This window comes from Bacillus rossius, chromosome 1 (assembly GCF_032445375.1).
Source record: "Bacillus rossius redtenbacheri isolate Brsri chromosome 1, Brsri_v3, whole genome shotgun sequence".
NCBI lineage: Eukaryota > Metazoa > Arthropoda > Insecta > Phasmatodea > Bacillidae > Bacillus > Bacillus rossius.
Window position 1 is genome coordinate 3,293,731 of NC_086330.1, and position 27,935 is coordinate 3,321,665.

General features: G+C 37.3%; 1 protein-coding gene across 2 annotated transcripts; it reads right to left on the reverse strand.

The window, feature by feature from the left end:
• Positions 1 to 162: 162 nt before the first annotated feature.
• Positions 163 to 27,935, reverse strand: LOC134531239 (glycerol kinase 3-like). Of its 2 annotated transcripts, none has more exons than XM_063366938.1 (11): positions 27,797 to 27,935; positions 25,285 to 25,364; positions 23,842 to 24,100; positions 22,489 to 22,706; positions 21,477 to 21,586; positions 19,658 to 19,760; positions 18,941 to 19,051; positions 15,759 to 16,015; positions 13,060 to 13,265; positions 11,210 to 11,344; positions 163 to 8,552 (listed from the first exon to the last, which is right to left on the reverse strand). In XM_063366938.1, the coding sequence occupies exons 2-11, from the start codon at positions 25,357 to 25,359 to the stop codon at positions 8,485 to 8,487; spliced, it is 1,542 nt and encodes a 513-aa protein (XP_063223008.1). In that variant the 5' UTR covers positions 25,360 to 25,364; positions 27,797 to 27,935; the 3' UTR covers positions 163 to 8,484. The 2 variants fall into 2 exon arrangements, with proteins under 2 accessions (XP_063223008.1, XP_063223002.1); XM_063366932.1 differs by lacking the exon at positions 27,797 to 27,935 and adding an exon at positions 26,102 to 26,212.

Below are 27,935 nucleotides of genomic sequence, written 5' to 3' on the forward strand. Positions count from 1 at the left end.
CCAATGTCGGAAACACAGCAGTGAGCAGCCAACTGTCGTTCAGACACACTGGCGCAGACAGGGCCGTTGAGAGAACAGGTGGCCGGGGGGGGGGGGGGGGGGGGGAGGAGGGGGAAGGCACAGGCCCCGGCTGAGTTTCAAGATTGTTTTTATGCTCGAGTTCACCCTGATATGACAAAAAGTAAAGTTAAAAATTCACTGGAAACCCTACCAGTTATGCAATACATCCATCACGTTTACAGTAATGGCCATGGTTTTGTTTACAAAGATTATTTTTTTTTACATTGCGGGGTTTGAAAAGTTTCACATTAAGTAATGGGGGAAGGGCCCCGAAAAAATTTTTTCCCAATGGGTCCTTACTTTTGTTCAAAAGTCATGCACTAAGGTCCTTATTTCAAGCAAACAAGTAATGGATCTCAATTTTGAAAATATATGTACATCTTTGTATGGTGTGACAAGGTTTTCCAAACACAAATGACATTATGCTACAAGATTTTTAATAGTACTGAAACATAGAGTATTGAAAAATGATACTAGTCATTATTGTCCGACAAAAAAATATTTATGTTGAAATTATGATTTAATAAAATTAATATTTAATTTATGAAAAATTTACGCTTTTACTCAGTGAGTTATTGATCCGAAGAAGCCCTTGGAAGTGTTTTTTTTCCACCCAAAATCACTTATCAGTAGAATCTAGTATGTTATATGTCTGCTAGTCCAAACTTACAATGCAATCTTGTACACTTTGGGCCAGAGTCCAAAAATCACATTAATAGTTGTTAAAGTTGCAAGTTGTCTTGTTACTGCTCCTCATTTCACTATTTTCACATTTCCAACCTGGTCTTATATTAAGTAAAATTTATTTTTCATAATATAAAACATTTATTCACACTAAGCCTACATTATTTCTTTGCAGAGTAATTGAAATAAGATTTTAAATTTTTTTCAGTAATTTAATTTTTTTTATTTTTAAAATTTCTCAAATATCAAATGATTCACCTAACTATCCTCATATTTGTAAATCTTTTACTGACTATAGTGTTTACCTTCAGAGCATTTTAATAAGGTTGGCAAGTAAACAAAATAAGCAACAAATTTGAAGACAATACCAATACTCAATATTTAAAATGTTAATAAAATACTGAGTCAAAAACTAATATTAGATTTAAATTCATAAAAATAAAAATGTAATCATGTACGATCAAATAAATCAAAACTGGTGACATCCAGCTACTGAAACACATGAAGGGTTAGAGACCCCACAGTGTGTTCTTAGCACAAGTCAGTGGTGCTTTCCATTAAGACATACTTTTATAAAAAAAAACAAATTTACGTTAAGAAATGGCTCAAATGCTAAGTACATGTTTTAGGTTATTCTCACAAAAAAGTACTAATGTTCAAAAAATTTTTTTTACCAATATACAAAATTCTACACTCGAAGCTTTAAAAAAAGCCTCGACAAGAAACAGTTGAATTTTGTTCAGCGAGAGCAATTCTTTAGGGTGTTGGTTTCACAACATAAAATAGGACAAAAAAAAAGAAAGTTGTATATAAAAACAAAATAAATCTAAAACATATATTGTACATTTATAACTCACAAAATTTACATCAATAACAACAAACTTCGATATTACCTCAATAAAAGGTATAATAACAGCAGCTATAAATAGAACAGTAATAAAAATTTACAAAAATATTTCATTTCTATACTTTCAAAAATAAACCATTAAAACTTTTATTTAACTAATAAATTGTTTAAAGCTTGAATCACATAAAATGCTTTTGTTATCAGAACATGTGATGATCATATAAGAGTTGTGTTTGCACAATCAATCCATGTTTAGTGTTAAATAGTAAAAAAACACAAACCTCTTACCAAACTAAATGGATTAAAAATCAATGTCACTAAATTAAAAACAAATACAAGTAATGACTACAATCATTATTACCAATTCTATCATAATTTTGTTAGTGATAAATGCATGTGTGTCATTGCACACAAAAAATACTAATTAAAATCATAAAATTCTGTAAGGATAAATCAGTTTCCACTCGGAACAGCTTGCATAATGTTGATGCATTTACAATCGCAAATATATTCGTAACCACCAGTAAAACATTATTTTGGTGGCTTAACATTAACAATTTTATATTTGGGTCATGACTCAAAGCTTCAACAAAACTGAGTTGTGGCATTGATGCCTGCCAAGGCAATAATGAAACCCTTGGATAAGCTACTTTAAACTAACTTTTCATAGTTTTTTTCATTTATATACCTACATAAAAATTAAATTTTTTAGCTCATTATTAAATCTTACTAAAACTTGTACTTGGTTTCAGCTAATAATACACCAACTAACACACACACAAGTGTGTTTGCATGTGAAACACATTATTTACTCCTACATTCACTAATGCTAATATCACACAAAAACTAAAACATCTCCATTAGAGGTGTGCGAAGAACTTTTTTCTTTAATTTGGATCAAAGACGAAAATCTTTGCCAAAGTTTAAGATCATTTAATTATAATTTTACTATAAGGAAAATCCATAATACAATTTTGAATGCTTGAGTTTCTGTTAAATCAGCACAACCTGCATACCACACATAATGTAGGGAACACTTAGTAAACTATCAAACTGCCACTGCTTGAAAATTAAAAGAAAAAAATAGCACAAACACAAATGACCTAAGAAGAATAAAGATTAACTGTTGAAGTACATTTGAAATGCCAACACACTACGATTACTGCATATAACTAAGCATCTTTTCAAATATCTTCAAAGCAGGTTGTTGAGCAAATTCTGAAATACTATCTCAAGAATTTTGAACAGTTGTCTGTAACTTATCAACTTTTTCTATTGCCTGGTCGCAAAAAAGTAAACATTTTTTTCTGAAGTTGATGGAATAAAAAAAGGTGAGACTGCAGCAAACACAAAGAATGTCACAATATCAGGCTGTGAACAGCTGATAGGTTGATCAATATGTGATCAGTTAACTAATCAATCAGAATAAAAAAATTACAAGTGTCTTATTTATTGAGTTGTATGTAATTTATTTGCTGTTCTAGTTTTAAATCTCCACCCTGCCACAAATTATAAGATACTGTGAATGCAAATTTCAATATTTAAATATCATTTTTGCTACACAATCCTGACTACCCCTAATATTGATAATAATTGAAAATAAAATCAAACATAAAAAGTTTTGGTGGGAAAAAATTTAGTTGCCAGACCCTAAGGCAAAAATACTTAATAAGATAACTTTGACTACTCATACTGTAAAATTTTTTTTTGGAAAGTTATTTTAAAAGATCGCTCATCCAAACACAATTTAAAAATGGTAAAACACTGATCTCTTCTTTATACATATATGTATTATATATAAGTATATATAGATTTTTTGCAAACTGATCAAATTTCAAAATTATTTCCATACTGTGATAGATAATACACTAATTAATATTCAAGTCTCTATTTCAATTAGTCCGTCAGAGAGAGACAGTGAGGGCACAGATAGTGAAATTTTAAATTAAAAAAAGCATTTATTGAAACTATTTTCATCAAATTAAAGTAAATAACCTGTTTTCCTCACCATCTATTTCTTACACAGACCAACTTTATTCAATCTTTGAGCTTTTAAATATTAGGACTGTTTCATAAAAGTAATGAAATTAGGCCAACTTGCAAAAAAAAATACAAATATTATTTTAAAAAAAGGAGAAGACATCAGTGTTGTTCCAATTTTAAGTCTTGTTTGGATGAGCCATCTTTTAAAATAACTTAAGTTAGTACAGGACATTTTTTACAGTATGAATAGTAAAAGTTAACCAATGTTTTCATCATGAACCATGCAAAAAAATTTTTTTTTCCTCAAATGTATAGCATGTTTTGTTTTATTTTTAACTGTTATCAATAGTAAGGTTATTAAGGAGTGCATAAAAAATAAATTATAATATGGAAAATATAGTCACAGCATATAATAATTTGGTGCAATATGGATATCCTAAATCACTTGGAAAAAAAAAAAACTAAAACGAGAATAAAAGTTAGGATGCCTTTTTAGTTTTTTTTTTAATATTTAGAACCATCATTAATTGGCCTATCAGCTGTTCTTTGCTGTTCTCTGTTGAATTCTGGATATCCTGTTTATTATGCGAAATAGTATCTAGCATTTAAAAGTTTTCACCTAAAAATATTGAATAAATAAATTTTTTTCATAAAAAGGTGAGGCTTTTTTTTTTACTGGTCCTTCAACAAACATTTAGACTTTGACTGATTATTGTCATCAGACTTACTAATCGTTAAGAGACAAGATTTCACAGTTTTATTTTCAGGTCAATTTTGTTTTTAAAACTGGAGATTTTGGTGTTATTGATTTTATTTTTTATAAAAATCTGTTTAAAAGAACAGATAGCATACTACTGAACAAATATAACACTTAAATGTTCCACAGTAATAATTTCTCCATAACATTGTCATTTTGACTGATAATTGATGCATTTTTTCAATATACTGATTTCTAATAAGCATGTCTAACTTTTCAGAGAAAATAAAATAAATTTGTTAAATATTTCTGGGTTCGAAAAAAGTTCTAAGGTCGCAACATAAATATGAGTAACTAATAACAGTTCGAAGATTATAAAAAAATAAACTTTTCCCTATTTTTTTTTACATTCAATCGTGCTAAAAACATCATGCTAAATAAATTACTTTCATTGAATTTCATATTTAAAAGATTAGGTATTTGTAATTAAAGTTAAATTTTGACTGAAAATGCTGAGTAGCTTCACAATTTTTATTTCATTTTGGTGCTTTGTGGTGTACCTACTTGAATTTCTGTGTGATATGGTGTTACTGGCATACTTTTCAGTGTTATTTTGGTTTTATCGCAATGGACCATACAATCTCGTCCCTACAATCACTGAACACCTGCCAAAAAAGTCTCACATCACCTTGAACAGAGCATATGCGTGTCTCATCTACCCAAGAAACGTGCTGGCAGTTATAATCCATTTTTAGCGACTCGAGAGAGGTTCTCAGTCGGTAAAATCCCGCGGTTAGCCGGCACCACAGATGTTATTCATGGCCCCTAGTTGAATCCAGTTGTTAATGTATTGAAACTTTTTTTTTGAAATCTTTGAGTTTCCGAAGCTTCGCACACCCCTAACGTTCCGTTCATCTGGATACGTGCTTGCAGTTAGCGCTGGTAGTTGGTTACGTCCCAGCATGGTTACAAATCAATAGCCAGGACCTCGGTACTAGCAACAAGGAGGTAGAAACGTAGCTCGCATGGTGCCAACACCGATGCACACAAACACTCAACACACCGACACTGACACAGAAACGCACACACACACGTGTGAACCCAGGAACCATGCAGCCAATGATGTTAACAATATTTGCATGTTTTATCATAGAGGTAGGATATTAGGGACTTTCCTCTAAATGGGCCTTGCACTGGGGGAAGATTGATTAAAAAAATTATTTCGGACGTACTCCATTGCAGCATAGGTGTATGTCCAAAATAATGTTTTCAATCGAGAAGTTAAGGAGTTGTGTGCAATCTTTTCCTTGATAGTAACTAACGACAAAAAGAGAACCAGCCCCACGCCCCTTTCCCACCTGAATAACAAAACATTTTTTGGCTATAACGAAGCTAAATACTAATTCCTTGCTGATGAGTTATTAGCATAATTGTTTAAAAATACTTACTCATGATGAGAAGTTACCACTCTTCCTCACAATTTAATTTCAAACAATCAAATAAACTTCTAATATAAGCCTTTATATAGGTACAGTTTGTTTTGCTAACCAAATGCTAATCAGAGTGACAGACACATACTCCATGGATTATTTCTTCATGATTTATGCCTATACATCAATAATATGCACGAAGAAGCCAAAAATTTAAAGAAAAAGTGTCTATTTTGGATATTACCCCATTTTAATTGTCATGTGAAACAAATACACCCGCAACTCAAAGTAACACCATAATTTATTCAGAGCCCTAATCAAAACAGCACTAATTGAATATGTTTTTACCTTAAGAGTGTAGGTTAAAATAATAATTAATTTTCCAATCACTGCTGACTACCAATTTCAACAAGACACTACTCTCTTAAATTCAATGTACAATACTGTTATGAGTCTAAACACATTTGAAGTACATTCAAATAAACATTTCAGTACGTTTTAATTTTAAACAATTTAAAATTAAATTGCAGTATAAAAAAATTTACAGGCTGCATTGTTTACATAACAGGGCTTGGGCACAAGATGGCCTAAGTACCTATGCCCTAACAACATTTATGAGTTACAACATTATAAAGTTATTAATATAGAAGATATGTTTCAATTATGACGAATTTACTATTAAAGAAATTATTTAACCTGTTAACATAACTCACAACTTGTTTACTAAATGTGTCTGCCATGATTTGCCACTAGCGCAACCTGGTTGACGTGAGCAAAAAATGTTTGTTTGTTGATACAGCACATTACTACCGTATTGGCCCGAATATAAGGCGACCCCGAATATAAGGCGACCTGCAGTTTCAGGAGGCCAAACAAATGTAAAAATAATTTTTGGTAGAAATTAATGTGAAAATTCATTAGACATACATTTTGTGTTGATAAATGGTTTTTGCATTTATGTATAACAATTAATTTATATTTATCACATTACTTATTTAAAATAAGTTTGAATGGCCTACCCTAAAAGTCAAAAGAAAACAATTAGAAAATTTTTACATTTTTAAGTATTACACTAGAAATTTTTTCGTATGTTTACTCTAATGAAGCTGCATAATTGTCATCTTCAGAGCTGTTTATTTGTCTAGGGCTCATTCCCCGCCGTTCCACCGATGTGTGATTGTTCATTTTTCACAGTTTACTGTATCTACGAATTTAAAATTTTTACAATGGCTATTAATCCCTCTTAAAATACAGCATTTAACTTTCCGTTTGACTTAAGCTACATATTACCACAGAACAAGGCGTATTACTATTTAGTAGTGTGTTAAACGTAAAAAAAGCAAACAAAGAATGCATCTTGCCGGAACAAAACAAGTGGCTAGCTGACATGATGAAGCATACGGCCAAGAATAACTTCGGTTACGTGACCGCGTATATTTGCCATATTACTCTCTGACAGAGAGAGTCTGTTCTATGAATTTGAAAGAATAATCTATTATAATTATGAAAGGTTTTTACATAAATAGTGGATTATTAAAATAGCTTTTGAAGCAACGTACCAAATTCCTGTTAATATGGCGTCTTCGTGCGTGTTCGGCAATGTTCGTTTTACAACAAAGAAATATTGTGGAAAGACAGTTGGCAGCCGTGAATTTCCATACATTACATCCGAAATGTTTGTAAACGTAAACAATCGTTCTGAAAATAACTGTGATATTTTAGTACAAATATTACCGTTAAAAATCTGAAGATAAATTACCTTAAATGTTAACACGCGATTGTACACAAAGTACAAATATGAATTATGAAATAAAAGGTTGCCATTTTGAGATGCTTCAACATTCACGTTTTTACTCAAGAACAAATATTTTAATTTTCAACTTCAAACAATTGTGAATTACTGCAATATTAGGTGGATTTATCGTTTTTCTCCGTGTGAGGTAACAACGTTTTAGTTAATATAAAAAATTGTGAACGTTTTATTAAACAATGTTTCTACTGTAGCTTTCAGCTTGGAACTAATGTTTGCGGTTCTGACGTCTTGGGTGCGAAAATAAGGCGACTTCCAATTTTTGCATCTCTCGTTTATGTAAAAATGGTCGCCTTATATTCGGACCAATACGGTAATTTGTTGCATTGTACTTAATGCAAAAACAAGTTATATTTCCATTGTGCGCGTACGGAAATAAAATTGTGTAAATGAAAAAAAAAGCGCTACTACTTTGAAACTACGACACAGCTACTTAAAATTATAAATTGAATAGCGTTACTTTGAGGGGCGGGTAAACTATAAAAAAAAGATTAGTTAAATAAACCTTAATAATAGTATTTTCACCATTTGATAATAACGCATATACTTTTCTGTTGAGAATTGTTTCAACCTTCCCCCTTGCATCTCGTTACTGTAAATCAAGTTAAAAAAAAAAAAAAAAAAAAAAAAATTATTGTTATGACCAACTCACATATTTACCACACGAGACTTAAAGAATGATTTACTAACATCCTTGTCATATTCATTCATCAATGAAATTATAATTTCCAATTAATTCTAGTTTTATACTGGACTGGAGTTTGGTGTGATGTGACGTGACAGTGGCGAGCCCTGCCTCCCGACTCAGCTACACCAATAGGAGACCTCCTGGCAAAGCAGACTTCTAGGAGGCGAATCCCCAGAACCCGGTGAGGCGTAAGTCAACAAGTCAACATTGCAAATGGCCCCTGCAGCACAACGTGAAACCTACACAACGACTCAAACACACAACAGAACAGTTTCAATGAGCACACTATGAGCTATCCCACCCAAAACTTCTTTCGACCGCCATTTTCCACTTGGAGTAACGTGCGTCCCTCTCTGAAACAAACAAACAAACAAACAAATGAGTGTAACTTATACATGACAGCACATTAGTTATAGATTTTAATTATTTTACTGTTGATATATTCTGTATCCACCCAACATAAAAATCAATTTCATATTTCTTCTTGAAATATTTTGGCAAACAAGTGTTTAAAAATGAAACACCAGAAACTCCTTTCAATGAGAAATGAATCCTCACTTTGTTGATAATATAAAATGTTTTAGTCAAAAATAAACCCAGCTTTATTAAAACATTAAGAGAAATAAGAATCTAAAGAGACTACAGGACCTCTATGATCAATGAAAAAAGTGTAAATGAAAAACAAAAAAAAAAAAATCTTGGTTAATTATTTTAAAAGCGACCAACACACAAAGTACACAGTTCGAACATTCTTTTATTTATTAAGAATGAAAATAAAAATACAACAGTTCTGAAACTGAAATAATAAAAAAAAAATTGGCTAATATTACTACAATGCATACAGGTTAAATACCTACATTAAAATAATATTTACATCTGTAGATTTGTACTCGATAATACAAAGTTGAAGTAAATAACAAAAAGTATAGAAATTCAGTATATGGAAATTCAATGAAAATCCTTTTCTTCGATTGACACTTTTTCCATCGGAAATCTAGCTTCTACAAGTTTTGCAAGTATTCGCTGCTATAGTTCAAAATGCCATGTTCCTGCAGTGCCTTATTCAACTTCTTAATCTAGGAACCAATCTTCTTACAGTATAAAACTTAATTTTCCTTTGGCCAGCACCACACATAAAATCCCTTACTTCTATTATATTCCAGTGGTCTGTTTTCAGCAACATTGTAGTCACTCAATTCATACAAGTTTTTGTTTCACTGAAATGGTGGCAACACTGTACACCAGCTGCTGTGGTTTGCCCCGCAGTGGCCTACCCAAATGTAATACACTTGTATTTAAATACCGACGTAGTGGCATTACTCACATCGGATTGGGATTGTCTAACTCTGATGGTGAGACAGCTGTTTGCAAGTGATGCTGTCAGCTAGCAACCAGCCCTCCCCTTCCTGGTGTGCTGACGTGATCACCCAGTGACATTGGTAGGCCCGTGCGAATATTCAACTTTTCCAATACAACTACAGTAGAACCTCGATGATACGTTCCCGTTTCATACATTTTCCCGTGTCATATGCCGATTAATTTTGGTCCCGCCGAAAGTACTATATTTACAATGGTTTACTTTCCCGGAACATACACTTATAAAATCATTAATTTCCCGATTCATACGTTTTTACGAAGCGGAAAAGTCCTAAAATTCACAAATTTTTTTGTTATATTCCTCCTGATAAACTATGTTTTAATGCTTTTATTTTGAAAAATGTTCATTGTTTACCTTTGCAAACGTAGGTAAATAACTTTATTCGGATAGTATCAGGAAGACTGTGCACTTCGCTAGTAGCATCTATGGCCAGCACCAAGCGAGACTAGTGGCGCAAACTAGCAATGATTATGAAAATGGTGCACGCGCTTTACCAAGGCATGGAGCACAGATCCCATATTTTGTGCATTCATTTATCTTTGAACTGAATATACCCGTTAGTTATTGTTTTCTTACGATCGGATTATTTTGTATTTTACGTTTCACAAATTAAAATTTTATTGAAAAATGTTCGGATGCATAAAGTTGATGTAAAATGAAACAAACAAGAAAAAATTTCCGATTTTCTTTTTACAATAGCCTAATTTTTTTATTTCTAATTTAGGCTTGGTGACTTTTCCCCCCTCCAAGAAAGGACTGCTTTACTTGATTATGGACTGTATTTTACATTTCTGGTGGTTTTATTATATGTATAAATGATGAATTCATATATTTCATTAATATAATGCAATTATTAACAGATTATGTATTTAAGTTTAATCTGACATTGTGCTGGTATGCTAGATTGAAAAAATTTTTATTATTGCCATTCCCTTTTCATACACTTTCCCGCATCATACACCATTTTTTGTGCCCTCCATTGAAAAGTGTATGACAGGGGTTCTACTGTAGTTAATTATTTATATTTGACTCGAACTCTAATATTTGACATAGCATGCCCTGTCAATTTGTCGTATACCAATGTTCACTGTAGTGGTTAAGTCATTTGTATGATATAAATATGCTTTTTTGATATTAAAAGACTTCATAATTAAAAAAAAAACATGAAAAATGAGCTATGTCTAATGTTTCCCAGAAGCCACTACACTTTACTTTTACTTTACCTGTGGAATCTGCTACATGCAGTCAAAAAAAATTTCTTACCATTCGAATTTGATATTCGTATTCGATTCAAACTAAACAAAAAAAAAAAAGGAGCCGGGGGGGGGGGGGGGGGGTTTGTCCATAAAGTCGGTTTACGGACGATAATTTTACAAGATAACGTGAGTGGAAGAGAGGTAGATGCGTCACAAGCCGAACGCTTAGGCCGATCGTGCCTCTCTACCGCTTGTCCCGCACTCTCGCTTGCACGCTCGGCTCAGGCGGAACGTCACAATGAGCTCATGCTTTTTTCGTGCGTGCAGCCGGTGTTCATCGATTTTACGAGACGTTACCGCGTCAAAAAAATCCTGCAACTCGCACAGGCCCCAGACAGCAGCAGGCGTCGACGCGGGTCCGTGGCGTGGCGCTCACCCTCCTCGGAGATGTTGGGCTTGAACACGTCGCAGGGCAGGGCCTTGGCGTCCGTGTTCCACACCTCGACGCCCTTCGCGCTGCCCGCGGCGATGGCCGCGCCCAGAGCCGTGGTCTCCGTCATGACCGGCCGCACTGCGACAAGGAGCAGCGTCGCTGCGCTTCTGCTCGCGCCACTCATCACCACAGCTCTCGATAACAACACCCTTCTTATTAATTAATTTCGGGATCGAACCCGCGACTCGCCACGTGATGCTGCCGTGACGCAACAAGAAGCACACGAGCCTTCTCAGATTCCACTCCGTGCATCAACATACTTCCCCTACAGTGGCAACTGCACGGCCGGAAGGGTGGCTATAATTCTACTTGTGCAACTCCATTACTGCGATTAAGGAATGCCTCTCTATATAGTTAACATCTTGATAACAATACCATACCTATTACTTAACGGTTTGCTAAGTCCCCATCCAAACTACACCAAAAACAATGCATTTTAATCACGGCATCATAAACATTTTTTCTTGCCCTTCAGATAAAAATCCTTTATAACAGATACATTGTTCATTTCATTTTTCTTTGAAACACCTATCACTTATTAACATTTTATGAATAATTTTCATGGAAGAACCAAAAATTGTTTCAAATATTTAATGAAACAACATGAAATAAAAATATTCATATCCATCTAATTAAAGTAAAACCTGTTGAGTTCCTAAAGGTAATTAGGAATTTAGACTTATTAAGAGGGTAAACTTAGAAATAAAAAAATCCAGCTAATCTGAACGAGTTTACGGTGAAAAGTATTAAAAAAAACTTGTTTTGGATTAAAATTTTTTTAAAATTCTTGATCTAGTTAACATGTTTACCACTTTAGTGGTTTTATAAGTGTTACATGATGTGTTAGTGACAGATAAAATCTCAATTTTCTAGAATACAATTTTCAAATTTGAATCCCAAAGAATATCTGGAATGTATTCCTTGAATCCGAATCTAGGTTTCAAGAGTAAAAATTTTAAAAAAAATGTACAAGAAACTGCATATGGTGTTGAAACGTTTTTTCTTCAAAAATTTTCAACTTTTAAGTTTCGCGTGTGAAATAAATCTAAACACCTGAACTATTTCACCAGAAATTCGAGATTCCAGTTCGCGGAGACGGCTACAACAGTCTGCGTTCTACCAGAATCTCACGTCCAGCTTGCGGAATACGAAGCCAGCGTAAAGTTCTAGTCCGGAAACAAACTGGTGTCCTGCTGAGATAACCTACATCGATTCTTCCGACGACAGTATTCGTAAATTGACAAAAGGACGGTCGACGATTTCAATCACATAACGATTACGGTAGAAGTTATAGATGAAACCGGAATAACACTAAAAAGCATAGCAACACATAATATATCACCGAGATGCAATGTTGATTCGTCACGAGGCCCCGAAACCCAACTAAATTCGTGAAATAAGTTAGCATTTTTAATTTTATCATTAAATCGGTTCACAGAACCGTAATCTTTTATATATGTTTGTCATGAAGATTGTACGGAGAGGTACGGATGTTTAGTGACACATGATGAAACCAGGCGTGTTAAGCAGTGTGTGCTCATGCTTGGGAGGACAGCGAGGGCATTAAACCAGTTCACAGAACCGTAATGTTTTAACATGTTTGGCATGAAGATTGCACGGAAATGTACGGATGTTTAGTGACACGTGATGAAACCAGGCATGTTAAGCAGTGTGTGCTCATGCTTGGGAGGACAGCGAGGGCATTAAATCAGTTCACAGAACCGTAATGTTTTAACATGTTTGTCATGAAGATAGTACGGAGAGGTACGGAGACGGCGGGGGGGGGCACGCACCCACGGAGATGCCCACGAGGTCGGCCTGGAGCTGCATGAGCAGGCTGTTGGCCGTCATGCCCCCGTCCACCTGCAGCTTGGTGAGGGGCGCCCCGCAGTCCTGGTTCATGGCCTCCAGGATGTCGCGCGTCTGGAAGCACACCGCCTCCAGCGCCGCGCGGACTATGTGCAGCTGCGACGTCTCCTCCGTGATGCCGCAGATCACCCTGCGCTCACGCCCGCACATACTTCCTCACCCGCCCACCCACCAGCACTACTATCCGGCACATACCTCCTTACACACCCTCCAGCACAACTGTCCAGCATATACTTCCTTACCAACCGCCCACTAGCACAACAGTCCGGCACATCCAGTCTGTAGTTCGAGCTGGTGGGTAAATAACCAATTTTCTCAAATTTGAACCCAGACAGTACCCCGAATATTCCCCTTAAACCACATCTAGGTGTCAAAAGGGAAAAAATTTTTAAAACTTACATTAAATTAAAAATATTAACTATGGTGTTGTAACCCTTAAAATGGTTGCTTCGAAAACTGAAGTTTCCAAAATCTATACATACTGTAATTTTTTGTTTTGTATATTTACCTGTTGAAAGTACAATCACACTGTGTTCCCGGCTGCCACCCGTCTAGCCCTCACTTCCTTCCGCACACTTGAGCCAGCTACATAAAAGCTATGTCAAAGTGCTTAACCTTCTCGACCTCTCTTGTGTGGTATGTATTTAAAATCTACATATAATGAATTATAATTTTGAAATGAAAATTCCAATAAATTTCTTCATAAAATCTTCGTCAGAAGATATTGTTGCACCGCGCACTGTACCATGTTTATGCTCGTTTTGGTTACAGTAGGTGGTAGAATATGTTTATTGTTAGTTATTTATAGGGATGTGCGAAAGTGACTTCATCCACGCGAAATGAAAGTGAAAGAAAATTTATCAAGTTTCGCGAAAGTGAAACGAAAATGAATTTTTCTAAGAGATAAATCTATTCTTAATGAAAGTTAAACAAAAATTTTTAATTAACAAAGAAAAAAAAGTGCCCCAAAATTTGCTCTTCCGTAGTAAATTCTATTACATAAATCATTTTGGTGCCTTTTGATGTATCTAAAAATGACAAGTTCATAAACTCATCTTTGATGACATGCTAGCAGGATACAATATAACCTCAAATGTGATTTGAAATTTTCTACAAATGAACCAATACCACCAAGACCACACAACACAGCCCCATGTCACTCGTAAATTTCAAGAATCAATACAGATCTTTCAGAGCACAGACTATTTCCTTTACAGTCGTACACAACGTCGCAGTCAATGATAATATATTTATCACGTGCATGGTACTGACGAAAAAACATGTGACTACTGCGGAACGGTCGCCAATCGCCATCTTGCACCACTGTCACACATGGCTAGCTCAGGAAGCTGTAGACCCGGCAAAGGGACATCGTCAAAACAAAACACAACAAATGGTTGCTGCCGAGTGGTCATTACACGCAGTGATTATTTGTTATTTTTGTCTAATTGGCTATATATTATGAGGATTTTATATGCCGGACAGAGTATGTAAAATTTAATTAAAGCTGACGACAATGTTTTTGTTTGGCCGTGCGCGAATAAAAGTAGGTACGTTCTTTGTTTATGTGTATACGGTAAATACTAAATAGTGTACTAACAGTTCTGGAATGTATGTTTTACGAATATAGTACCTACACTACTGTTTGAAAGCAAATGAATCAGGTAATTTTTCAAATATTGCATGATTTTGTTTTGATACCTAGGCCTACTGTAATAACGTTTGAATTTTGTTTACTTTATCGGCCATGTTTGTTTACATTAGGATTTTACCGTATTTACATTAACGTGAGTTGTTTTCATCACGGCGTAAATTAATCTTAACGGAAATCTTTTTTTCTAATTTACTAATAACGTAATAACATATGCAAATTATATAAAGACAATACATTTTTATTAAAAAATTACGTGTCCTTTTTTAACTAGAACAAACGAACTTCGGTAAGCTATTGAACTTTCGTTTGGCTCAAAATATTTCGCTAAAACGAACTTCGACAGATGAAATTCTTACCGAAATCGAAAATGAAAGTAGCAAAATTTCGATTTCGGTTTCGGTATACCGAACATTCGCACAACCCTAGCTATTTATCTATTTTTTTTGGAAGTTTGTTTATAAATAAATTTATTTAAAAATTTTTTAATGTGTCAACATGGACTTGGAGCAAAAAAGTGACATTTTGAGGTACAGGAGTTCAGTGACAAATGTTTATTACGAACCCTTGTCTATTTTGGCCCTATTCCCAGGAACCGTGAGGGGTCGTAACAACAGAGTTTTACATGTATAGAGGAAAAATGAAGATAAATGTCTAATAAAAGGCCCTCGAGGTATGTACCGGTTGTTAAATACTTAATGATTTCCTGGAAAAAAAAACACGTTTTAGCCATTTCCACTGTCAAAAAAAAATACAGTTTAGAAAAAAAAAATACAGAAACAGAAGCAATAGTTCTGCTTGAATACTTTTTCGTAAATGGAAATCACTCTCACATCTTGAGCAGTTTTAAATAGTGCGTTTCCCCTGAAGCTGTGCACAGCTATGCCCTTTGTCCAGGTAGACAGGACTCCTAAAAGGCTTGTTCCAACATGCATGACTGTCGACACCGATGGCAACGACTACGGAACTGACCCGCGGGCGTCCTGCCGCCAGTACGGGGCGTACATGCCCGAGAAGGCGGGCACGAAGTACACGTCGCCCGTGCAGGAGACGGTCTCCGCCAGCGTCTCCGTCTCCGAGACGTCCTGCATGATGCGGATGTTGTCGCGCAGCCAGCCCAGCGCGGCGCCCGCCACGGCCACCGAGCCCTCCAGCGCGAACACGGGCGGCGCGGCGGGGCCCAGCTGGTAGGCCACCGTGGTGAGCAGGCCGTGCCGAGACCGCACAGGCTGCACACGACACAGCGCCACCTCTCACTCGCTTGCACGCACGGACACGATCCTGTGGCGAGTTGCAGGTCAATATACCATGTAACACCCGAAATGCAACAAAAATCATGAAAATAATCAGCATATTTAATTAAAACTTATTCCTGGCTACAAAAATGTATTATCTTAATATATTAAATTATTTCGCATGGAATATAATACTAAAATATATGTACTAACTAGATTGGAAGAATTTTTGAATTTTGTTTGTATTGCAACTTTTATTAGTTAACTAATTTTTACGTTATTAGGTTATTACATTTGGTACATTATTAAAAAAAAAAAAAAAAAACACGTACTTGCTGATTTATTTGTATTGTTCCTAGTTGTTTGATATGCTTATTACAAATTATTATATTGCAAAAGTGCTTTGAATCAGTCAAAATGACACTGTTTTGGAAAAGTAAGTGTGCAAAATGGTGCTATATTTATGATATAGAGTTCATAAAAATAAAAACATTGCCACCAAAATCTCCTGTTTTTAAAACGAAATTGGCCTTAAAATAAAACCATAAAATCATCTCTACTTATACAACTTTATACTAAACTGAAATGCACATTCCGTGTTTGTACCTACTCATTAAACGTCTACATTAGGGACAAGATTAAACGGTGTAGTGCGATAAAACAAAATAACACCATGATAAATTCAATACAATAATACGCTATATAAAAATGAAATGCTCATCAATTTGTGAATCAAAACAGAATATAAAAAAGTTACAAAAATTATTAACATTTTATTCTTCAAGATACAAAATTTAATGTTATGTATTTCAATATGCAAGTACATACGTAGTTTGTAACCAATATTCAGACCAAGAGGGTATTCCCATTTGATAAGGATGCTCAACTCATTTTTTTCCTTATTAGTATGTACGTAGTTTTTTAAATATACTTGTCACACACAAACATTTCTCTTTTAAAATAAAATGCAATTTGTACCACTATTAAACTGAAAATATGTATATTTTCTTGATAGAAAATTATAAGAAATACTGTAACATCTTGCACTTTGAATATTACATCACCTTCATTAAATAAACCGCAGTTATACAAAAGTAACACCCAAAACACTAAACTGTTATATTTTAAAAATAAAATTAAGCTAAAACTAAAAGCATATAATCTTGTTTTGATCTATTATTGTAAGTGCATTCTGAATAGCTGAACATGATTTTGCTACCGTAAATTGCTAACCTAATTAACATATGAAGTCACAATACATCCAGAAAACATGGAACATAAGATATGATAGTACCGACTGCGCTGATATGTCCGTCTCCTAACTGGCAGGCCCTACGTCTGCAGTTTCTACCGTCTCCACGCGACTAAGGCAGCCTCTGCCTCAAACCAGTGAGCAGTGAAACATGACAAACCCACTTTTAGCTATTCTTTTTGCTGAACGTCTTTATAATTGTTCTGAGAACATCTTTGATAGCTCATCCACCTGCCGATATTCTTTCGAAAGCTTGTAACCAGTGGTTAACACACTACCATTTTGAATATTTTCCCCAATAGCCTGATTTACATCCTGTTTGTTTGAAGTTTAGAATATTTAATTTTGTTTCCTTGACACAGTGGCATGGGGGGTTTTGCAGTGAAATTTTAAATAATGTTTAAAATAGTGATGTGTACATTTTACATTTTCCTCAGTTCTCAACAACCGGTTCTAGGTTGACCCCCACACAACTTTTAGCCACACCAAAGATACAGTTATGTCTAATAGATGACACGTATATTTGTGCAATAAGACTTCTAAGTGCCACACTTTACCATTACTCCACACAAACCAGTCACCTAGCCTCTAGGTAGCACTGTGCTTCATGTCTGACTGAGTGGCTACAGAACCTACAACCTGTGCCACAGAAAACCTAGTAATACATATTAGGTTAGGTAGCAACTGTATTTTTATTTTTTGCTGTCAATATTTAATTTAGGCACATGCAAATTGTTTTAAATAATGTAGATATCTGTTCACAAGAGATTAAGTAAATTATGAAAAAATAAATTTAAAAAAACCTATTAAAACAGAAGAAGCACACTAAAGAAATTGCAAGTTATGTATCATAATGGGTAAGTTACCAAAAGGTCTGTATGTATAGACACATGATTTGTAAGTACAGCTCCAGAAGTGGTAGCAAACACCTACAGTTCATGAGTAGTCCACAACTAGGTACAAATTATAGCAAGTTATTTTTAATTTAAGATTTTTAAAATACATACATTGAGCCTGTGTTGCTTTTCCATAAGTTTACTTTTAGTTAAAATTATTATCCCCGTCTGCTAGTAAAAAGAGGGACAAAAAAGGTCACAAAGAACTCTTGTTTATATCGGACACATCTTACAGGGTGCAGCGGTATCTTTACAAATGGTGATAAAGGATAGGGGGGGGGGGGGAAGGGGAGGGAAGGAATCGGAAGGGGGTAGCAATTTCTCAATACAAACAAACCTTTCTTTCATTTGTCACAAGGGGCTGATATAAAAGTTTGAAGGCGTGTCTGTGATTATATTTACAGTTCTCAGCGCCAGTTAATTTGCTGAGAACCGAGAAATGGGACTGACCCATCACTAGTTTAAAAGAAAAATTTTTACCTTATTTTTGGTCTGTACGAAACTTCCCTCCGGGTTTCTAGGGTCAGGGAGAAGCCACAAGCTTTAAATTTTGTTCTTTCCCAGAACACCTGCTGCTAGATCTGACAAACGAAACAGCATTAGAAGTACTGCTCGGAGACAAACCACGCGAGTGCGGTGCTATCGTCCGTCCTCATCTCGACGCTGCTGCGACTGCCCGGGTTGAACGCGTTGAAGCAGGATTGACACGAGGGACAAGGATCATGGTTTGGTCACGGCCTCAACACGTCCTCGGCCACTGGCTTCTGTCACCTTGGTGCCGGTGTTGTAGAGCAGGAAGCAGCCCGTGCCGTACGTGCTCTTGGCCTGCCCCTCGCGCGTGCACATCTGGCCCAGCAGCGCGGACTGCTGGTCCCCCAGGCACTGCAACAGCACGGCACGACCCCCGTCCGTGTTCGCTCCGCCCCTCAGCCCCTTCGCGCCGGTCAAACCACTTCACTCGCAGCACGGCCAGTCCTGCTACTGAAGTAACAAAGTCCTCGCTGAATCACTTTCTTCAATTAAAAACAACAGCGGCGTATTTCTGGTCCTAAGAAACTCCTTCAAAATTTTCTTGTAGAAAAAAAAAATATTACAAGCCCGCTAATGTGTCCAGTTGAAACGCGAAAACATTACTCTCCAAATAACAACCATTAGTGCATTAAAGACTTTGCCTACTCTGTGTACTGTTGTAAATAAAATGCAATATAATAAGACTCAAATGTGGTTCATCCTTCACTGAATCATTAATTTAAAGTTTTTTTTTTTTTTACAATTTTTTTAATACCGTAACACAGTGCTGATTCACCACTTTATTCAAGTGGTGTTTATCATTAACATTTTTACTATGCGATATCGGTGCTGAGGCTCTGAAGTGAATGTGTTCTTCAATTACTCTCTAAATGAATCGATCAAAAGGAAACTAACCATGGAAGAGCTGAGCCTCATTTCCACCAACCAAGTGGAGCCACTACCCCCAAGCACGCTCACCCCAGATATGGGCGTGCCCTTCAGCGCACCCTCAGCGATGGTGCCGTAGATCTCGGACGAGCTGCGGATAGCAGGCAGTATCTCCCGGGGCACTTGGAAGAACCTGGGACACCACAGAGAGTGTGCACATCATTATACAAGTATACTTAAAATAAGACTTTCGAACCACGCATACAATCTGACCAAAACATTGGCGTCACCCACACCCAAATTACACACCAATTACAACTTTTCTTTAAAGTTGGCATCAAATATGTAAAGGCAACTACAAATTAATACAACTTTTAATTACTACAAATTAAAACATACTACATATTACCTACTGCAAATTAAACTACTACTATTACATATTAACTACTATAAATTAAAAAATACTACAAATTGAAACAAGTTTACTCTTAAGTTGGCCTCAAATATCTAAATGCAACGACAAATTAATATTTTTTATATGAAAAGCTGTAAATTGGTGTATGCTGGAAAAAAATGAAAAAATTGTATATTTTACCCACACTAAACAAAGGTAGGTTTTTTAACTTGCAAGGCTGTGCAAGGGAGACCTCCAAGGCGTACAGCATGCTCCGAGCACACGTTATGTGCACTCAGTTATTCTTCCTCTACATGCTGATGTTAGACGTGTAATCCCCTCACACTTGTGGGGGCCCAGTTCCGATTTACACATGGGCCAACTGGGCATTTGCCCAGAGCGTCAGTTTTTGAGGGGCGGGAGAGTTAAAATTTTATAGTTTAGTTCTATATTATATATTTTCTGGCAGTTCTATATTTTGTTTTGTACCTACAAAACTTGTTCTATTTTCGAGGTTTTTTTTTTTTTAAATAAATAATTTTTTTGTCTATATTTGTGAAAACATCTGCATATAAGAAACATTTTTTTTGTCAATTTTTTATTTTGTTGTTTCAATTTTTTGTAAAAAATAAAAAAAAATTATTACCGTATTGTAGACACGGTAGAGCGGCTAAATCCAAAGCGTATTCCAACATCACTCATATTTTCCTGCTTCTATCGAGCGTATTAATAAAACTTTTTCTTCAATACAAAGATTTTCGTTTAATCGCCATGTTTACAGTTCGAAAATTTGTAAGCAACTGTGATAATGATAACGTGTAACAACTAGACAAAAGTCTAGTGACCGAGGTAAACATGTGGAAGTTCATCATACAAAAAAAAAAGACAAAATTTCTTAGAATCTCCGGTACGTGAGTCGAAGTAAACACGTGCCAGATAATACAACAACAAAACAGGAAACAAAAGAACGTACACATCTGTAGTTCTTATCAACTTCGGCAACATAGAAAGTACTGTTTAATGATTTATAACGCCATATTGCTGTCGTTAAATAGAGTGAGCGTGATTATATAGAGTGTATTATTGTTTAGAAAACAAGGTAAACCAACCAAAATAAAGCCATTTCAACGTTTTAGGGAGTTTGTCGTTAAATCGAGTGACATTATAAAGAGTTTACACTGTATTAGATTTATACTTTAATATACATTATTTTATAGGGAAAAAAACACCCACACAAAGCACTCGAAATTTAATAGCGGGACCAAAAACATCATGCGACGTTCACGCGAAAGGTTTTTTTTTTAATCCTGATTTTGACGCCCTGAAATATAGGTGCGAGGATTATGCGATAAAAGAGGGTACGTGGTCGCTAGAGATGACAACTTACAAAGAATCTGGAACTAACCCAGCACTTGCCTGGGGAGATCTCGAGGGCCAATGGGAAGGACAGCAGGACGATGGACGCTCAGCCGCGAGACAATGCAAACCTCCTTGAGCTCTGGCTATGGAACTCACCGACACAGCTTGTTGTCCCACTGGAGCGTGTCTAGGCTCATGAGCATCGTGCGCGATGCATTGGAGACGTCTGTCACGTGGACTCCGCCGTCCTTGCCTCCCGTCAGGTTCTGCACACAGTGCATGCGTTCCGAGCCACTTGCTGCTGTCACCACTGTCTTCCACTCTTTCACATTCTACTGCAGGTAGAATAGTCAAATACTCAAATACTTTCAAATATTTAGCATTCAAAACATTTAAAATTTAAGGGAAACAAAAAAATTGACGAAAATGTAGTACATTAATTCAAAAACTCAACACTAACACCTCTGAAGTTTACTCCATTGCCCAATTCATTTTGCACTTTTAGTTTATAACTATGTAACAAATAAAATTACAATAAGTAGGTATCAATCATCCAAACTTAAGATTGTGGAATGAACGTTTAAAAGGTTCAAGTTATTCTTTTATTTCTTGTACACTGTTTATTTTTTTGACCCTTCGGAAATAGATTCGGGTTGAGAAGGGCGGATCTGAGATACGGTTTGTGATTTAAATTAGAGATTTGTATTTCAAGAAAAATTTGAGTTTCGACTTACCGCTACATTACACATTTTATTATTTTTTCTGCCGATTCCTTGAAAAAAATGTGTAGAGGTGATTCCCCTTGAGACTAACTAGTTAGTAGCCCTTCCCCGCACCCCCATTTCTCAAAAAAACATTACTTTTCATTTTTAAACAACCGTACCGATTGTGCTGAAAATCGGTGGACGATCGTTAAATTACAAAATATTAATAATTGAAACGACGAAAACATGTTTGAAAAGTCAAATTGATGGTTGTTCCAATCGAGTGGAAGAGAGATGCGGCGCAAGCGTACAATGAGTGTAACGGGACACATCGTAGTGGGACAATGTGTGTTACGGGACACTTTTTCATGCGTGCAGCCAGCGTTCATCGATTTATTAGACGTTGTCACGTCAAAAAAACTCAACATCACCGAAAATGATCAGGATTAGTTCGTGGTGCTCACCCAGATGAGCCAGGAGTCGACGGTGCCGAACATGCAGCGGCCCTCCAGCACGGCCTGGTACACCTCGGGCACGTGGTCCAGCAGCCAGCGCAGCTTCAGCGCGCTGAAGTAGGGGCTGAGAGGCAGCCCGCACAGCGGCTTGAGGTAGTCCTTGTTGCGGCCCGGCACGGCCTCCAGCAGAGAGTCCACCGTGCTGGTGGTGCGCATGTCCTGCCACACTGTCCGCCCCCTCTACTGCCCCCGCCACCGACACTTCAGTCAACATCAGGATTGAATAAACCGTAACATAAATGTGTTTGTCCTTATACAATACTAATGAGAACATCATCTCATGTTATTATTTACTTAAAAAGGAGGGTAAATAGTGTTCAGTGACTTTAAAAAAGGACCTATTTGTATATATTTCTCAAATGTTTGTGCTCGGAGCGTGGACATGTAACAGTGTATTTCTTTTTGTTGTTGGTTGGATGCGGACGAAACTTTCTCCTTGCTTGTGTGTCCAACAAAGGACAGTAAAAATTAAGATGGCCGCCTGGACACAAGTTGGTGCTGGGCGCTGCTAGAATTCACCAATTTTCGGGTGAATTCTTTAACTCCCGTAGTCACGGAACAAATAGCATTAATAATGGCTCAAAAGAGATTTTTATTTTTCTTCTTGATGCCAGCCCTAAATACAGAGTGGGGCAAAAGGTGTGCATTGGTTTCGAAGGAGCAACTTACAGAAATGAGTTTTTTTTATTTTGTTGGAATCAATATGCATACTGCATTTTGCTATCAAGCTCTGAAGATCACATGAGGAAGATGGTGGCCAACAGCAGCGATGCGTTGACGAAGGCGATTTCGGAACTCTTCGACCGCTTTTCAGCATTTTTTTGAGATGTATAGTGGTGATTTCCTCCTAAATTCACATCTCCACTTCTTCTAAGGTGTGAGGATGACATTTTAAAACAGGAAGAAGTCACAAAGCTCCGAGGGTGATACGGGGTGGCCCGCGCCCTTCTTCCTGTGGAGTTACCTCTTAGAAAACGTTTTCCAACATTATCCTCACACCTTGAAAGAACTGGTGATGTGATATGATGTAAACTTTTAGTATCAATAAACATAGTTATTCTTAATGCGCCTGAGACGCCTTTCGAAAAATGATGAATACAACAAAATTTAAATAATATAGGGTCTTCCACTTATGTAGCTGTATTTCAAATGTAAATCTATTTTTACACTTTCATTTTCTATTTTATAAGCATCTCTGTGGAGTAGGCTAATATTTGTGCTTCGTGATACGCTTGTGTCCAAGGTACAGAGTCAGCGAGACAGTGATGAGTTATAAACATGAGGTGAGGAGTGAGGACTCACCGATGGCGTTGTAGAGGGGCTTGCCCGTGCTGGAGTCCCAGACGACCGTGGTCTCGCGCTGGTTGGTAACGCCCACGGCCACCACGTCGCTGGTCGCCACGCCCTGCGCGCGCAGCTTGTCCGCCACACGCTCCATGCACTCCCGCACGGTGCGCAGCAGCACCTGGGCGTCCTGCTCCACCCAGCCCTCCTGGGGGTACAGCTTCACCAGCTCCACCTGGTGCGCGGCCACCACCTCCGCGGTGCGCGCCGAGAACACCTGCACACGCCCCGCGCTCGCCACGTCACTGCCACCCTGCACGGCAGCACCTGGGCATCCTGCTCCACCCAGCCCTCCTGGGGGTACAGCTTCACCAGCTCCACCTGGTGCGCGGCCACCACCTCCGCCGTGCGCGCCGAGAACACCTGCACACGCCCCGCGCTGCCACGTCACTCCCACCCTGCACGGCTGCCCGGCGAGGGCAGGTGGGCTTCCCTGTTACCTTCCCCCTTTTAGACTATGAGATGTTAAATCAGAGGTATCGTTAATAATGTTCGGAGGTGTTTGTACTTGTAAATATTGTGTGTTAATTTAGTGTATAGTGTTAGAAACATTTGAATTTTGAACTTCCCGCGCTGCTTGCTAGCAGCGCCAAGTTTTCAAGTTGGCTGCCTGCCGAGGTGGGTAGCACCTACAGCTTCCGGCAACGAAGCAACAGTTGTTGTTCGACCATCACGGCGGTTAAGTTGTGCCATTGTGCACGCTTGCTGCCAATCGAATTGTTTGCGAGTGAATCTTTATTAATTGTCTCGTTTTATTGGGATTTTACAGTCTTTTACGTCTCTAGACCAAACAGGAGGCTTTCACTGCCATCGTCTGAAGTAGCTCGGCTTCTGGGTTGTAGCCGCGTCCTTGGCGAATAATCCACCAATCATTATTTTCCAAGGACACGGCAACAACCCAGAAGCCAAGCTACTTCTTGTTAAATCAGAGTTCATTCGTTCATCAGTTTCAATCCCACTTTCCTTGCTTGTATCTCTCTTACATGAATTAATTTAAATCAAATTTTCATTGACCTTTCTGGCCAGAATCTGTAATTTTTTTACTTTGGCTGGGCGTCTCCTTGAGAGCGAGGCCGTCACAGATGGACGCATGCACCCAACACGATGATGAGAGATGAGAGAGAGGAAGGAGTCCACCACGGCCTACGGCAAGGAACCCAGCCGCCACTGGCCAGGCACGATTTTTGGGAAATCAGAAAAGGTTGGACCAGTTTTCAAACCCACGTCCTCCAAAATGCAAGTTCAATGTTTCACCCTCCTCGTGCAAGCTCGCTCCGGGCATGTTTCTCAGTGTTAGTTGCAGATCTGCAAGGAGAAATGTTCCAACTCTACAACATATGTACCCAATCACTGCTCATCAGTGAAAGTCCCGGGCAAACAGCAGGGAGTGGGCATACTAACCAGGAACCGGGCGCTGCTCGTGCCTTCATCTATCGCACCAACCAGAGGGCCGAACCTCCCCGTCACAGTCGGCATCGTCTCTGAGGAAAAATACAAACAAAAATCATAATTTAAAATGTTTGAATTTTTCATGTAAATGAAAATATTATTACGACAATCATACAAATGTTTGTCCACCAAATTTAGTGGATATAAAGCAAATTACAACGAGCTGACACTGAAGGAAATGGATGAGCGCACTAGACTGGTTTGTTGCTATCTGGCCAGTCGCCAGTCAGTGACGGATGCGTCAATTTATACATTAATACGAGTCACACCAAGGATCGGGGTCGAACCATCTCCCATTTTCACCCTCGTGAGCACGACTACTCAGCAACCACAGCTTCTGAGTGGTCTATACAACAACCACAAAATGAGGCAATTATAAACTTGGATCATCAATTTTCACTGTGTTGAGGCTGGCTACTGGTGTTGGAAAGGTCTGTCGCTCTTGTTCCAACAGGCTCAACGAGCCGGCCAATCCTGTCACACACGACTCCAGGCAGGGTGGTGGGCGACGAGACCAGCAGCAGAGCCAGGCATTCATGAGGAACACAGACCTAAACGTGCCAGATCTGAACCTACACTTGAGCTGTAACAACATTTAAACTGTGTTCAGTCGAGATTGTTTAAGATTATTTCATTATAAACTTTCCTCATAATCTTTGTAAAAAAAATTACTATCAGTAATAACTATTTAACGAGAATGCACAAAGTATTTTATTTCATTAAAAATATTATCAAGTGAAGTAATCCCGGGTGCGAGGTAGGTACGCACCCTCCCTCGAAGCGAAGGAACTCGCCACCTGCCTCAGCAGGCCTCCGACCAGCAGCATGGCTACCAACGTCCCCAACACAAGCCGGGGCAGCCGCGGGCCTGGCTCAACGCACGACTGCACCGCGACCGGTCAGAGGACCAGTGTTTCCCCCCCCCCCCCCCCCCCCCCCACCTTCCTTTCCACCAGCTCACACTCCTACCACAATTATCGCACACATACCAGAACTTTACTATTGATTCCTAAAAAGTAGGTACGTACATGTAATTTTCATGTCCAGCAACCTTTAAAACATATTTAAATATTAAGGAAAAAAAAATTATGAGATACTAGACCCTACTGCTAAAATGCAAACCCAATAAACATCTAAAAAATTGGTTTTAATGTGCAAATGTCTTTTAAAATATAATAAAATAACTTTGTAAATAATTATTGAAAAATAAAAAAAATTAATGTATGGGTTGAGTGTAAAAGACAGAATGCTGTATAAACTACCAGAACTGAGAAGTGTCTGACGCCATAACTCCGGCTCCCTCTGGCTGCCGCGACAATACTCGCACCGCACACCGAGGCTGAGAGAGCAGAGGTCAAGCTGGGATTGGACGTTGAACCACGATACATACTGACATTGCGTAACAGACGCCACTCCTCACACACGAGCGTGCAAATGAGTGCATACCACAGGGTGAGTCCATATCACTGCAACAACTAGAGGAATGATTTACTATATGTATCTTCAAGTTAGCTAATTAGTAGAATATCCTACATTTTTAAACCAAAAGTATTATCCATGTCTGAAGAAAATTTGTAACTAACACTTACAAACTCTTGTGAAAATATTGAAAGGAAGTAATAGGTACTTACATTTATGTTTTTTGTTAAACAGTTGCAAATAATTATTATTCTTTCAAGGAATAAATATTTTATTTTCAAAAGAATAAATGAAGTTTTCAAATGAAAATGACATGAAAGAAATGAAAAGAAAGCCACATATTTTTAACACATCTTCTGAGCTATTACTAATTTATAAGCAAGACTAGTTTAAGGCTTCTTTGTTTACTTCCAGCATATTTTTTTCCATCATAACTTGAAAACAAAATGTATTAATCATATAAAATCCCAATTGTATTGAGCTTGGAGACCATGTCATGAGACATATTGTGACCGAGCACAGGTCTCTCAGGCTTCTCTTGTGCAGGGGCAGTCGAAGTGACTCCCGATCATGAGCCTTCAAAGGCTATCAAGATGACAGTTTTCCCCTCTCACACAAGAATTATCACAATATTAGCCCGTTATACACACCACTTACTTCCATTCTAGGAAATTACATTTTTCAAGTTTGCATTGCAATTCTGTTTGTAGATTTGTGGATATATGTACATGCGTTCTGACATTTCTCAGATTTTAGTATACATTGGCCAAATGCCCTGATCTTCATAGTCCTCCCTAACAATTAAAGAACGAATGAATTTTCTCTCAAGAACTTACTTTTATTAATATTCAGTTACGGAACTACATTGCGTTGACAAAATAGTATACACGCATTCATATAAATTTAACTCTTTTCATCAAGTAAACATAACCATATCTTTCTTTCTGTTAAAATACACATTATACAATTGGGCGAAACTGTAATTCCTGAAACACAAAAGCACAGGAGTATTTATTATGTCCACAAAAATATGTTAGGCATTTACCGTTTAACGTTTAGTCCGATAACTCCTAGCAAATCAGCTTGAACAGAAAACTGAAATTGCGCAACAATGAAATAAAATACGTCACGGTCACGGTCACGATGACATTATTTACGATATTTACCACACTTTGACGTTTGAA

Coding starts and splice junctions, on each gene's coding strand:
- LOC134531239 (XM_063366932.1), bottom strand. CDS start 26,159: ATGCTGCTGGTCGGAGGCCTGCTGAGGCAGGTGGCGAGTTCCTTCGCT. Junction 25,365..26,101: donor TTCCTTCGCTTCGAGGGAGG/GTGCGTACCTAC, acceptor ATTTTTCCTCAG/AGACGATGCCGACTGTGACG. Junction 8,553..11,209: donor GCCCAACATCTCCGAGGAGG/GTGAGCGCCACG, acceptor TGTTTGTTTCAG/AGAGGGACGCACGTTACTCC.